Below are 15,881 nucleotides of genomic sequence, written 5' to 3'. Positions count from 1 at the left end.
CTGTGCACATGGGGATAGCACAAAGAGCCCTCTCTAGGATGCAAGGAGAGTTCATAGTCTGTTCCACTCCAAAATTGACTCCAAAAACAACTGCAAAAGCAGTACATTATTTTTACTTAAAGGTGATGTCGTAGTTAAATACAGCAGTCCAGTTCTCAAAAACACACCATTTCCTAACTCTCACCAGTAAGCTCTGGTACAATGCCCTCAATTCCTATAGCAGCTTTCCTGTATTTGGACTTTCCCACTGAAACATTAGCATTATCCTCCAGGATTTGTGATGGATTCAACATAGAAAAATCAATCAGGTATATTTTGCTAAGCGAAACAATGTCCATATGATAAAGAACTTCAGCATTGCCTTTTCTTTCTTTTTCTCTTTGGCTATCTGAAAGTGTAACTTTTGTTTGTAAAACTAGACAAGAACAATTACCACAGAGGGACTAATGGAAAACTACTTTGCATCAAAATGCTACAGTGTCTTATGGTAGTCTTAGGGCAGGTCTACACTACATCTGGGATCAATGATCTGAGATCAATTCACCGGCGGTCGATTTAGGAGGTCTAGTGAAGACCCGCCAACTCGACAGCAGATCACTCTGCAATTGACCCCCAAGAAGAAGAGTAACATAAGTCAATGAGAGATTTTCTCCATCGACAGCCCCCTCTCCGCCTCGCCACAATGTAGAACCCGCTGTAACTTGACCTAATGTACATCGACTTCAGCTGCCTTATTCATGTAGCTGGAGTTGCATAGAGTAGGTTGACACGATGAGAGTAGGTTGACACCGCGGTAGTGTAGACATAGCTTAGAGTCATGGAAAGGCTAAGTAACAGGGTGTGTGGGGAGGGAGGCTGATGGGTGACAATAAAGAGGTCAAGTGATGGTCAGAGAGAGGTAACTCAGCAGTGGAAAGAGCAGTGCTTAGTGATGGAGTGATGAGATGTTGGTTGGGAGGAAATTCTCAGACTGTGAACTTCCACAATCCTTAGCTCAACCGAACTGGGACAGTGCACCACTGATTAATGAGGAGATATGCTTTCCTCCTCTTGTCACACAGGTTTCAAGTCAGTGGCCCCAGGTAATCACCTTCGGCAGGTGTATTTGCCTACTTTGTCACGAAGCTCTTTGGTTTTGACCCCATAAATGATAGGATTGATCATGGGAGGGATGAGGAGATAGAGGTCAGCCAAAATGATGTGAATATAGGGAGCGATGCCTTGACCGAAGTGGTGTGTGAGACTGGAGAAGAGTCCAGGAATATAATATGTCAGCATCACAGAGATGTGGGTTGTGCAAGTGTTGAGGGCTTTCTGGTGGCCTTTCTTAGAGGAGATTCTGAGGACGGCCCTGATGATCAGACTGTAGGACAGGGCAATGAGCGTCAGGTCAAACCCATTGATTACAAACATTAGCACCAAGCTGTATATCTTGATGACTGTGATGTCCCCACACACCATGTTCACCACAGCTATGTAGTCGCATTGCGTGTGCGGGATAATGCGGTTGGCACAGAATGGCTGCTGACTCAGGAGCAGGGGTAGGGGCAGAATGAAGAGAACAGCTCTTATGAAACCTACAAGCCCTAGCTTAGCTATTTGTGCATTACTGAGGATGGTGGCATATCTCAGAGGGTTACATATGGCAACGTAGCGATCAAAGGCCATTGTCATGAGGGTGGCTGAGTGCATGACAGAAACCGTGTGTAGGAAGAACATCTGGGAGAGGCAGCCAGCCACAGTAATGCCTTTCAAATTGAACCAAAATATGCCCAGTGCCTTTGGTATGACAAAGGTAGGTGTGGCAATGTCTGTAAGTGCCAGTATGCAGAGCAGCAGGTATATCGGCTTCTGCAGAGTCTGCTCCTTACCTACAACAGACAGAACCGTGACATTTCCCAACAGGCTGATAATGTAGAATGTAAAGAAAGGGATGGAAATCCAGATGTGGGCAGCCTCCAGTCCAGGGATGCCCGTTAGGATGAAAGTTGAAGCATCAGAGTTGGTGAAGTTGAAAGCTGCCATGTGGCGGTTGATGCATGTATACGACTCAGAAATGTTGAAGGTGCCTGTAAAGGGAGAGAAGCACAGCAAGGGGGTTACGTGCTTTATAACAAATAATATGGTAAATAAGTTGTAGTTATTAACATTCTCGGAGTCTTCTTGAGTGAGGAGTGAAGTACCACCGACAATGTCACTCCCTGCTTTCTATAGCTTTAGCATATGGCGGGAACCGTTTGTTTCAAAACTTGGTTTCCAGACTAGTTTGTGGGAAAATTACAGACTCCCCAAGATGGAGTCCAGAGTTATGTGGCCTGGTCACATGGCCTTCTAGATTCATAGCATCCATTATGTATAGGCTGTCTGAAGCATTCTCAGGGAGGCTCACCAGGTGGGAGATAACTTTCTCTGAAGGCCTATTGTTTCTGCCAATGTCTCATTGCCCTGAATAGGCTGTTCCCAACCAGCGATCTAGACTGAAACCAAGTTCCCTAGTGGGCATTACCCAGTTGTAATTACATGTGAAATGCAGAGAAGTAGTCAATATTCAGAACTTCTGACAAAAATCATAAATGCATACAAAAAGGATAATCATATTCAGAAAGTCATAACTTTTCCAATGACATCTTACATAACCCATCTTGCAATGAGGTACATTGTCACAAAAATATCAATGGTTATTTCTACCAGTGAAATGCCTGAAGTTACATAACAACAACAATTGGAAACAAAACTGAGTAAAGTTTGTGACACCCAGATTGTAGTTCTGTGGCTTGCCAGGGGAAAGAGACCCTAAAACTCCCCAAATGCACTCTGTACCAAGAAAGGTCCCAAAGTTGGCCCTGGACCAACAATCACAAAGAAAAAAATAATTTCAGCAGCACTGTCCACCTGTCCACCTACATGATGCTCTGCGACCCTATGACATTCCCCTCTGGTGTTATCTAAACTGGTGATCTGTTAGGTCACCCCAGTCCTTGACTCTGGGAGCCAGCCTTCCCCTGCTCAGCTATGAGAACCCCCACTCCTGGGCTCTTCACTCACAGTCTCTGGCATGTAAGCGGCTCCTTGGATTGTGTAACCGAAAGACACTAGCCAATATCTCCAGTCCAAGACACAACACAAGAAACCTCCCTCTTGCAGTGTCCAGGTATGCCCGCAGGACACTGCAAGTTAATATGAGTTTGTCAGTTTAAGAAAGAAATTGAGATGCACCAGGCTTTTTATCCCAAGGGGAGTCTCTTACACGCTTCAAACCAAACACACTGCTTCAGGTAGAATAAACAACAAATGTATTAACTACAAAGATAGATTTTAAGAGATATTAAGTAATGGCAAAAAGTCAGAGTGGTTACCAAAACAAACAAAAAAAAAATGTAAGCACACTGTCAAAATATAAAGGGAAGGGTAACCACCTCTCTGTATACAGAACTATAAAATCCCTCCTGGCCAGAGGCAAAACCCCTTCACCTGTAAAGGGTTAAGAAACTAAGATAACCTCACTGGCACCTGACCAAAATGACCAATGAGGAGAAAAGATACTTTCAAAGCTGGAGTGAGGATTGGGGGAACAAAGAGTCTGTCTGTCTATGTGATGCTTTTGTCAGGAGCAGAACAGGAAAAGAGTATTAGAACTTGTTAGTAAGTAATCTAGCTAGAAACGCATTAGATTTCCTTTTGTTTAAATGGCTCGTAAGTAAGCTGTGCTGAATGGAATGTATATTCCTGTTTTTGTGTCTTTTTGTAACTTAAGATTTTGCCTAGAGGGATTCTCTATGTTTTGAATCTGATTACCCTGTATGGTATTTACCATCCTGATTTTACAGAGGTGATTCTTTTACTTTTTCTTTAATTAAAATTCTTCTTTTAAGATCCTGATTGCTTTTTCATTGTTCTTAAGATCCAAAAGGTTTGTGTCTGTGTTCATCTATGCAAGTTGGTGAGGATTTTTATCAAGCCTTCCCCAGGAAAGGGGGTGTAGGACTTGGGGGGATATTTTGGGGCGTAGATGTCTCCAAGTCTCATGCACGTGAATCATTTTATTGGAGCTCCCTTGCTGGACAATAGCTGTTGATGGGTTGTTTGACACCCTGCCCCGCTATTAGTCACTTTCCTTGCTGTTGCCTCTTGGGAGCTAATATCTGGCTGATTCCCCAACTCACAGCATGTTTTAGTGACCACCATACAACACCATTCTCATAACTCCATATACATTAATGATACACATGTATGGACAGAGACATGACTTTCAGCAGATCATAACCTTTCCCCTGAGACCTTACAAGGCATGCTTCATAAGTAAAATCATGTTTATATGAAAATGAGGTTTATGGTGGTTACAGTATGCTCCCTGACGATAGAGAATGTCTCACCTCCCCCCTTAGTTTGTTACAAGAGGGTTAGCCACCGACTACCTCAAAGGCAGGGTGTGTTATAGTTCTCTTGGCACCCAGCTTTCAAGGCCATGAGGCGGTGTGCCTCAGTTTCCCCATTCAGACACTGCAAACCAGGTTTAACTGCTGTGATGAGATTTAAATCTGTTTACAGCTATTAACTATGAACTAAACTTATCATAAGGTTTAACATCAGTCATAAAATTCTTATCCCAAAACTTTATGTTCATACATTTTTTTTATCACAGATGGGTGTTTACAAGTATCTTTATGCTACCACACCCTCTGTTCAGATACTGTAGTCTGAGGTTACTTTGTTCATTACCCATGGTCTCCTTTGACTCTCTCCCAGGTAATCAGTCAATGGCTTGTCTTTCCCTCCAGTGTTCCCATCTCTGTGGGCTCTGAATTTAATAATGTTTCTGGAATTTTGGTGCCTCAGGTTCTAGCAAGATAGTTTTTTCAGGGGGACCCTGCACATTGGCTGGCCCTTTGCCCCCTTTTCCTAGAGGACAGTGATCTGAGCTCTGTGGGCTAGGTGTGTTTATCCTTTGATCAGACGCCAGCAGCTTTCCCACGACTGCTTTCTGTGTCTCACCAGCATGGGGGAAGACACCCCCTTCTGTGTCAGTTGGACCATTTGTATTCTCACAAACTACCACCTGGCAACTTCCTGGTCTCAATTCCTCCATTATCAGAGGTGTTGGAGCTGCATCTAGATGTAAAGAGACACAGATACTTTCCAAAAAGAGTATCAAAAATTGCGTCCTGAAAAACTGGGACCTGGATTGGGGTACCCTCCGCCTCCCCTTCCTCTGTCCCTGAGAAGTCAGCTGTGGGACTGCTCCCATCCAGGACAGAATTTACACAGTTCCGTCTCAAAACCTGGGTCACCGGCTGTCAAGGTTCCCTCCCCACTCTGAGCTCTGGGGTACAGATGTGGGGTCCCACATGAAACACCCTCTAAGTGTATTTCTACCAGCATAGGTGAAAAATTCCCAAGACACAAATCATTTCCTTGTCCTTGGACAGAATTGCTGCCACCACCAAGTGATTTAAAGAAAAATCCAGGAAAAAGGGCCACTTGGAGTCCTTGTTTCCCCAGAATAGTCCCCGGAATCCCCTTCACCCCTTTTCCTGGGGAGGCTTGAGAATAATATACTAACCAATTGGTTACAGAGTGAGCACAGACAAAACCCCTGGCTTTTTAGGACCCTGAAAATCAATCAGGTTCTTAAAAGAAGAACTTTTTTTCTTTTAAAAAAGCAAAAGAATCACACCTGGAAAATCAGGATGGAAGGTAACTTTACAGAGTAAATATAAAAGTAAAACACAGAGAATTCCCATCTGGGCTCAGCTTCAAAGTTACGAAAAACAAGAATAAAACTCCCTCTTAGCATATGGAAAATTCACAAGCTAAAACAAAAGATAACAAAGGCATTTCCTTGCCTTTACTTACAATTTCTGTAATTTTAGATGTATCATTTCAGGTATCTTTTCAGGAGATTGTTTACTAGTTTGATCTCTCTCTCTCTCTGTCCAGAGAGGGAACACACAGAGAGAGCACAAACAAAAGCTCTTCCCCCGTCCCACCCCAGATTTGAAAATATCTTCTTTCCTTTTTGGTCTTGTTGGCCAGGTGCCAACCAGGTTATTGGAGGTTCTTAACCCCTTACAGGTAAAGGGATTCTGTACCTCTGGACAGGAGGGATTTTATGTTACCACATACATCAAGGTTGTTACCCTTCCCTTTATATTTATGACACAGTCTGGGTACCTGGGTTCCCAGATGCTGATACAGCCTTCCTTCTAGTGTCCTCTGCATCATGCCCCAAGTGACTAGTGAGGAGACATTCCTGTACCCCCACTATTCCTTCCCCAGTTTCCTCCTCTGGGTCCCCTCCTAAGACATATTTCTGTGTGCTCCACAGAAAGGGTTCTTTCTTTTCTTCCGCTGCAAACCTCTGCCAGCTAACAACTGGGACAGTTTTCTTACTCACTGACAACATCTCCCTTGCCTCTCTGCCTGAGGGCATGTTGCCTAGTCTCAGTCCCCTCCCCTACTTGGAAGCACCCTGCTTCCCTGTGTTACAGAGTGACAGGAATCCTCACTCACCTCAGTGGTTTCTGAGATTCCCTGCCCCTTCTCTAGGCTCTCCTCTCGGACACATTTCTCTATGCTCCCTAGAGTTTCTCTCTGGTTCAGCTGTGACCTGCTGGAAGGTAACAACCTGGACAGTTCTCTCCCTGGCAGGTATTGCACCCCATCCCTTCCTGATGTGATGTTGCCTCCAGCTTGAGTGCAGGAGTTGGTCTCAACCAGCCTCCCGCCTGGAAGCATGTGGCTTCCCCCTGCTGAAGAAGAATCAAGGAGACTCTCTCCAATTCTCTCAGCAGTTCCTGAGACCTTACCTTTTCCCTCAGGGGTCCCAGCATAAAACTCCCTTCTGCAGCAGGCAAATGCTTTAAGCTGAGCTACACAAAAAAAAAAAAAAAAAACATGACCAAGGAGCAGGTCGACTAAGAGGTGTTCCAATCTCCACAATCCAAACACTTTCCAGACCTTCCCACACTACAAGGATTTTACCTAGTGGTATGAGGAATCTGCTTTCACCCACCCTCACAATCTCAGCCATTTGGCCAGGTAGCATACTGGCCTTTGGGACCACACTCTGCTTCATCAGAGAAATCGGGGCCCATGTATCCCTCTGCCCCAAGTACTCCCTGCCATCCATTTGGAGAGCGTTAACATGCTCCATGTCTGGTTCTGCAGAGGCTAAGCTCACAAAATCAGTATGATCATTTTTTTGTTGCTTCGGGAGTTTCTGTGGTGAGAACAGAAGAACTAACATGAGCTATTGGTTGCCTGCTTCCTCCTAGCACAGGGCATTTATTTCTCAGGTGATGAGTGGAATTACACTGATAGCACCTTTTGAGATCTTCTGCTTCTGCCTCCTCCTGACTGTCCTTAGCCACTGCACGTTCTCACAGGATGAAGGATGGTCCAGATGGGGACGGTGTCAGAGACAATCTGCTACAGTGTGGTCCACTTTACATTCCAGGCTGAGACACCTCCCGGACACAGGAGGCCTCATGACGCCTCTTTGGGCTATGCATTGGGGAGGACGTCCATTCCCCATTTTCCATAATTTCAGGACTCCAAGTCACTCTGATCTGGATACTGCGTGTCCCGTTGTCCCACCCCCACCGCCCCACACACTGTGCATTTCTGGACCTCCCCCAGGGACATTTGCAACACCACCTCTAAGCCAGAAATGTGCTTTAATTTTACTGCCTTCTTGTTTTTCATCCTCTCCAGAAACAGAGATGCGGGGGCTCAGAGAGAGCAGACCCCTCTCCCCCCTTGAAAAAAATGTTATCCTAATTGTTTTGAAGGTTTAAGCCTGTGAGTTTGAGATATCAGCAACTTTCCTGTAAGTTCTTCTTGGGTCCTAAGAAGCTCACCCATCCTTAGAGGCCACAGAAGAACTCCACATGAAATCACTGGAGACTCAGTGGCGATTTAAATCAGGGCATTTATTTAAGTCACTACATATGGATTAAGGGGGAACTCCTGGATCTATTGGGAATTTGGCCTTTGATCTCAAAGGAGACCAGATTCACCCTGAGTGTTTAACTTTTGGCTCCTGGCAGTGAAAATCGTGGCTTTGGGTCCTGCTGCAGAAAGTGAAATTCTGTTAGGGTGCTGAAAGAGTCCGAGGGGAAACCCCCAGTTCATGGGGTGTTCTGAGACCGGGAATGAAAGTTGGGAATTTCAAAACACAGAAGCCCTGATTTTGCTCTCAGAGAGGCCAGTGTCAATCTGGAGTGACCCAGTGAAGACAGAATGTGAGAGCAGAACATAGCCAGTGTGTGGCCCATTCTTGTTGTGAAACATCTGGTTGCACAGATACACTCTGCAGAGGCTTTGGCTGCACTTCCTAACAGGGCAGTGATGTTGCTGAATTGCAAAACTTGAGCGAACCAGAGGAAAAACCACACAGCACAAAAAAGGAAGTTACTGAGATAGATAGAAGGACACAGTAAGAGAAAAGGAACTAAATTTAAAAACAAATATTTGTCTAAACTCTTTCCAATACATTTGTAGTTCCAAATTTCCAGGTAAATCCCATGGTGTTTCTGACAGTACTAAACAACTCAAGTCACCCTGCTGGTGAATTCCTGCCCAGTTGGTTCTTGACTTGAACCCTGGAACCCTTCCTGAGCCCTCAGCACTAACCTTAATACAGAAACAGGCAAGTCACCGCAATCCCGCTCAGCAGAGAAGGGAAATCTCCTTACGGCTACTGCAACGCAGAGGCTTGAGAATCAGTGTGTGAATGTCATATGGCTGACACTTCACATGCTGCACAGCGACCTTTATGATCCCCCTGAACACTCCGCGCGAACTGTCAGGTTGCCCAGGACTCCCGTAGAATTCCCTGGACTCTGTGAGCAGCGGGAAAAGCAGAAAATAGACCCTAGAGAACTTCAGCCTAAGAGCCCCCCTGGGAGTGAAGAAATGATCTGCCAATAACAGGGGCTCAGATTTACAGAGCAAAATGCAGTTTGCAAACGGTTCAGTGCAGCACATGGTGATAGATTTCTTTCCTGTGTGTAGTGCACTTCCACCTGCACTCTGTGGGAACGCTGCCATAAGATTGGGGGCCAGAAACACATTTCACTTGATGGTAGCATTGTACCACTGCACACCACCCATGCAGCTGTAATAGCCATTCCCTTCGCCTCTGAAAAATCAGTGCCACCCTGTCGCAGGCAAATTACATGATCCTGAACTGATGCAAGCTGAAATGCGTGTAAAAGGCTTTCTTCTCCCAGGATTCTGACATCAATGGTATTTGCCAGTGGCCCTTGGGAGGTGTTAACTTGTTTTATGTCTGACAGCTGCCAACTGTTTTAATGGTTAATCTACTCTCTGCATCAGGGAGGCATCACATTTCAGTTCTGTGTTGACCTTTCACAGATTGGTGCAGAAATGGGTTATGATATCCTGGGTCAGAGCTAGCCGAATGGGACTTCTCCATTGACTGTGTTATTCCTTCCTCTCTTCCTGTGCTAAAAGGACCCGGACTTCATCTCACATGATATCCCACTTTTTACGAGAGAAGAGGCATGGAATTTGCCTGATCTATTACCCTGGGGATATTTGAGTGTGATGTATTTTCATAGACTCATAGAATATCAGGGTTGGTTAGGACCTCAGGAGGTCATCTAGTGTAACCCTGTGCTCAGAGGTAGGTTGGTAGGTGTGCCCTGCTTGAGTGAGAACATGGTGGTACAGGAATCAAATAACTGCTACATCTGGATCTCCTGTTTGGGCTACTGTCCCTACCCCATATTTGCATCATAGGTGCCTTGCAGCCAAATTTGGGGTCCAGAGGGTGTAAGACGGATGGGTTGTCACCCCTGGGTTGCAGTCTGGGAGCCATGTGAACTGCTGCACCCCTCTAACCACGGAACTGGGCTGGCCCTGTTTCACACTGCTTTGCTGGAGATTCAGTCTCTCCAGGCCCTGTGATCACCAACCCTAGAGCAGATGGTGCCACGCACTGAAACAGAGCTACCTGAGAGTTTAGCTAATCTCCTTAGTATAAACAGCAGACCCCAGCCGATTTCTCAGCTCCCAAGGCTCATATCCCCCCGCCCACCTCCGGAGTATAACCCCAAAATTATACTGTCTTACACTGCATAGGGATTTGCACAATGTAAATGTGATATTCCCCTCTGGTGTTATCTGGACCGGTGATCTGCTAGGCCTCTCCAATCCTTGACTCTGGGAGCCAGCCGTACCCTGCTCTGCTGTAAGAACCCCTACTCCTTGGATGTCCACACACAGCCTCTGGCATGTAAGCTGCTCCCAGCTCTCTGCAAGTGAATGACTCTACCCAATATCTCCGGTCCTGTCTTCTGATAGGGGCCAATATCATGTGCTTCAGAGGGAAAGAATGGAACAGGGCTATTATCGAGGGATCCATTTCTTGTCATCCACTGCCATCATCTGGCAGTCAGGGGCTAGGGACACCCAGAACATGGGGGTGCATCCTGGAACATCTTGGTTAACAGCCATAGATGGACATATCCTGCATACCTTTATCTAGTTCTCTTTGAACCCTGTTATATATTTGGCCTTCACAAAATCCCCTGCCAATGAGTTCCACAGGTTGTCTCTGTGTTGTGTATACTACTTCTTTTTCTTTGTTTTCAACCTGTTGCCTATTATTTCTTGGTTGACCCCGGTTCTTTCCTTACGTGAAGGTGGAAACAAGACTTCCATATTCTCTTTCTCCACACCATTCATGGTTTTAAATGTCACTATCATACCCCTCCTTAGTTGTCTCAATTCCAAGCTGAAATGTCCTAATCTTTTTAGTCTCTCCTCAGATGGAAGCTGTTCTAGACCCCGAATCATTTTTGTTCCCTTTTTCTGTACCTTTTCCTTTTCCAATATGTCTTTTTTGAGATGAGGTGACCAGAACTGCACAAAGTATTCATGGTGTTGTATTTATGTAGTGGCATTATTATATTTTCTGTCTTTTTTCCTGTCCCTTTCCTAATGGTCCTGAACATTCTGTTAGCTTTTTTGACTGCTGATGTTTTCAGAAAACTATCTACGATGACCCCAAGATCTCTTTCTTGAGGAGTAATAGCTAATTTAGTCCCCAAGATTTTGTAATGTTGAGTTAGGATTATATTTTCGAATGTGGTTTACAGCTATCATCTGAGTCTTTTAAAAGCGTAGGAGGGAATCCTCCTTATAAACTCACTGGGACACTGCACCCCATATTCTTCATATTTGTATAATTTTGATATAATTCTGGCATATCTGTCTTGTCAGTTGTAACAGGAAAAGTTATGATTTCCTAAAAAGGACTGTCCTGTTTGTGTGCCTGTATCGTTTTTGTATGGGAAATTATGAATATTGACGATGTATCTGTATTTGAAAATGAGTTACAGCTTCGTGACTCCCACGAGGCAAAATGCTTCCTGTCCAGATAGCTGGTGGTAAAGGGCCTATTCAGGGTCTGGGACATTAGGGGAAACAATAGGCTTCATGAGAAGCTTATCCCCACTGAGTGAGCCTTTCTGAGAACACTCCATAGAGACGATGGATAATGGCTGCTGTGAGTCAGCAGAGCAGTCAAGGTTGTGTGACCAGAGCAAGTGACACTGAACTCCATTTTGGGTACCTGTATTTTTCCACAAGCTGGACCGGGAACTGATTTTGGAACACAGGATTCCCACCATGGATTAAAGCTATATAAGGGGGGGTGTAACATCATCTAGTGGCCTCACTCCCCATACAAGAGAACTCCTGGAAATATGTAAGACACAAAGATTGAACTGGGAGCATGTCACACTCTAAACTCTTTTGTGCCCAAATTAGGCCCCCAGGCACCTGTGATGCAAGCATGGAGGAGGGACTGTAGCCTGAGGAAAGATCAAGATGTAGCAGCTGTTTGATTCCTTAACCACCATCTTCATACCCCAGCAGGGCACACCTACCTAAAATACCACCACACTGAAATGTCCCCAGGGCAACAGATCAGGCAAACTCCCTGGCTTTTCCCTTGTATCATGTGGGATACCGTGTGAGATGAGGAGTACTTGTGGCACCTTAGAGACTAACCAATTTATTTGAGCATGAGCTTTCGTAAGCCACAGCTCACTTCGGCTCACGAAAGCTCATGCTCAAATAAATTGGTTAGTCTCTAAGGTGCCACAAGTACTCCTTTTCTTTTTGCGAATACAGACTAACACGGCTGTTACTCTGAAACGTGTGAGATGAATATCAGGTCATTTTTGCCCTCGTGTGGTGAAGGAATCACAAAGCGAGTGGAGAAGTCCCATTCTACTAATGCTGATGCCGGATAGCAGATCCCATTTCTGAACTGATTTCTGAAGGATCAACACAGTATTGAAATTTGATGCTTACCTAATGTACAGAGTAGATGAACTATTAGAACAATTGGGAGCTGCCAGATATATATTCACTTTTGACCTCACAAATGGATACTGGCCAAACCAAATAACTTTGGTACCAGAATGCTGGGAGAAAAAAGCATTTTCCAAACCTTTGGCTTCCATGAATTCAGGATCTCATCATTGGGCCTCCGCAGTGTAGCAGTGACATTTCAGAAGGTAACAGAGTGGATATTGCAAATGCAATCATCCATTAACAATGGTTTTTGGTCCCTTCTCATGTGACAGCATTCCCAAACATAGTGCAGATGGCAGTGCATTACACACAGGAAAAAAAAGCCATTGTCAATCGTTAGGCTGCACAGGCTGAAAGACTCAGTTTGCGCTGATAATCGGAGCCCCTGGTATCGGCAAATCATTTCTTTACTCCTGGGGGAGGCTCGCAACCTGAAGTTCTCCAGAGTCTATTTTTGCTCTTCCCACTGCTCACAGAGCCAAGAGAATTGACTGTGAATCCTGGCCAACTTCGGAGTCCTCAGGGACTGTACAGGGGAATCATAAAGATTCGTGTCCAGCCCCCCGAGTGCAAGACATGTCAGATTTATACACTTATTCTCAGGGCTCTGCCTTCCTGCCGCAGTAAGGAGATTTCCTCTCTCTGCTGGGCGGGATTGTGGCGAGTTGCCTCTTTCTCCGTTAAAGTTAGTGCTGAGGGCTCAGGAAGGGATCCTGGGTTCAAATCAGGAACCATCAGGGCAGGAATTCACCAATGCCACAACTTGAACACTTTAGTATTATGAGAAACACCAAGGGATTTACCGGCTAAAATTGGAACTCCAACTACGTTGGAAATAGTTTAGACAAATATTTGTTTTTAAGATCCTTTTGTTGTTTCTTACTGTGTCCTTCTGTTTGTCTCAATAGCTTCCTTTTTTGGGCTGTGTGGTTCTTCCTCTCGTTCACTCAAGTTTTTCAATTCAGCAACTTTACTGCCCTGTTAAGAAGTGCAGCCAGAGCCTCTACAGCGGCTTTGTGTGTTACCAGAGATTTCACAACAAGAATGGGTCACACACTGGTCAGATTCTGCTCTCACATTTTGCCTTCAGTGGGTCATTCCAGATTGACCCTGGCCTCCCGGAGAGGAAAATCAGAGCCCCTGTGTTTTGAAATCCCTGTCTTTCATGCCCGGTCTCAGAACGCCACATAAACTGGGGGTTTCCTTCAGAGTCTTTCATCACCCCCGACAGTATAGCGCTCCCTGTAGCAGGACCTAAAGCCGTGATTATCACCGCTCAGAGACGAAAGTTAAACAGTAAGAGTGATTTTTTCCCCGTTGAGATCAATGGGAAAACTCCCAACATGGCTAGGAGTTCACCCTAACTCTACATGGAGGGACTTAAATAAATGGCCTGATTTACACCAACCATGAGACTCCAGTGACTTCAACTGGTATCATCCTCTGGCCTCGAAGGATGGGTGATCTCGTTTAGACCAAAGAAGAGCTGACAGAAGAGTTGCTGAAATCTCAAACTCACAGGCTTAGAGGGTCAAATCATGAGGAAAAAAACTAAGAAGGGGGAGGAGTTTTTCTTTCTCTGAGCCCCTTCCTCTCAGCTTTTGGAGAGGAGAAGAAACACTAAAAGGCTGTAAAAAGAAAAGCATGTTTCTGGCTTAGAGGAAACCAGGCGGTGTAGGAAATCTCACCGGGGGAGATCCAGGCCATATTGTGTGTGTGTGTGCATGGTGGCAGGAGGGCGGGAAGTGCAGTATCCAGATTACAGTTGTGCAGAGTCCTAATGCACATCCTGCCTAATGTACGTATGAAAGAGCTGTAACGAGGCCTCCTGGGGCTGGGGGGTGGCTCAAACAGTAAAGTAACATGGACCACATGGTAGCAGTCTGTCTCTGATACCATCCCCCATCCAGACCATCCCTCCTCCCATGAACAATCTCACTACAGCCTCCTGGCAATGTCAGAAATTGCCAACAGGGAAAAGCAGCCTCAGGAAGGGGTGTCTGGGGTTCTAGGAGGCTGAAATATGTTAAAATTTTGTGTCATTTTGAGAAAGAGATACTCACGCCAACTCTTTTTAATCCTCACTTCCTCCTGCCGGGTCTGTCCCTCTGCACAGGCTGAGCTGCTGCTGGGGTTCCCCTCATTCCCGGAAAGGCTGATCAGTCTGATTTCCCCCTTTTCCCCTGTGCAGGCAAACACTGAGTTTAACCTTGAGTGAGGAGGCATTTCTGTGAGCTCTCAGTGTGGGGGCGGGCATTTCGTTTTGGTCCCAGGTGAGGGGTATCACTGTGTGACAGGGCTAGAGGTTGTGGGGGTGGGGAATCTTCAGGGCCAAGTGGCCAGCACTGGGGGATATGGGGCAGGGAGTGGGCTGTATAGAGGATTAGGGCAGGCAGAATGCAGTGAGGGCTATGGAATGCAAGCGGGGTGTTCACAGACAGGCGGGCAGAGCTGTGGATTGTGAGGGAGGGAGAGGGTGTGAAGGAACAGTCTGAAAGTGCTGGAGTTTGTGGGGGCGTGGAGCGGCCTGTGCTCAAACAGGTGGAAGGCCCTGCTGAAATTAAATTTTTCTTTGTGATTATTCTTTGAGGCCTTTCTTGGCCCCTAATGAGTTTGGTTGTTTTTTATGGTCACTTTTCCCTGGCAAGCCACAGAACTGAAGCCTTGGTCTCACAACCTTTACTCGGTTTTGTTTCCAATTGTTGTTCAATGTTATTTACATAACTTCAGACATTTCACTGGTGGAAAGAACCACTGATCTTTGCACCTCAGCTGCTTTAATCTCCACCATATCCTGGACCCGCTGTCTGAAATCTCCTTCCCCATCCCAGGCTTCCTTGCTGCCAACAGCATGATGGTTGCCAGTGTCTTCTCCATACTCCCCAGTCATCTGGGGCTTCCACAACCTCCGAGCTGCCCCACGCTCCTCACAACTCTTCTTCTGCAGGGGGTGAGACGACTCCCATCAAACCTGCTCCCTTGGCAGGGAGGAGTGACACACCGGTCAGAAATCTCACACACAGGTGGCAAATGCCAAGGAACCAATGCTGCTTCTCTTGTTACATCGATACACCGCGCATGGTGCTTCAAGGACTGCTGCTCAGGAACAACTCACAGGCTGAGAATTATGCACATTATATAATGAGAGCGGGCAACTCTGGGACATGTGAGGGCCTAGATCAATACAGCTGCCACATGCAGGAACCACTGGTAGCTGACTGACACAGTGGGCCAGTGTGAGACAGATGTTAAACCCAGGATGATCTGGGACGATTTGCGAGCCAGCTCTGTTAGTTATGAATGGTGAGTGTTGTACAATCATCCTTAATGGAAAGATTTTATGTGATGAAGTTATTATTTTTCTCACCTAAAACTTTCATCCATGCAGCACCTTATGGGATCCCTCAGCTTCATGAAATACATACCTAGTGCAACATTTCCAAGGCAGAGCAGTCACATGAGAATTTCCCCCCATAGGGTTAAATTCAACATACTCATGAATAGTAAAAAACCTTTGGTCAGTTCAGGCA

At 45.7% G+C, this 15,881-nt stretch overlaps 1 protein-coding gene across 1 annotated transcript; it reads right to left on the bottom strand.

Annotated features, from left to right (window-relative positions):
* Positions 1–1,086: 1,086 nt before the first annotated feature.
* Positions 1,087–2,025, bottom strand: LOC144278742 (olfactory receptor 52E2-like). The gene has a single exon (XM_077840074.1). It carries the CDS (start codon positions 2,023–2,025, stop codon positions 1,087–1,089), a length of 939 nt encoding a protein of 312 aa, XP_077696200.1.
* Between the last annotated feature and the right edge of the window lie 13,856 nt (positions 2,026–15,881).

The sequence above is a fragment of the Eretmochelys imbricata genome, chromosome 1 (genome assembly GCF_965152235.1).
Source record: "Eretmochelys imbricata isolate rEreImb1 chromosome 1, rEreImb1.hap1, whole genome shotgun sequence".
NCBI lineage: Eukaryota > Metazoa > Chordata > Testudines > Cheloniidae > Eretmochelys > Eretmochelys imbricata.
The sequence above is the reverse complement of the archived record's forward strand: the minus strand, read 5'-3'. Positions and strand labels throughout refer to the sequence as shown.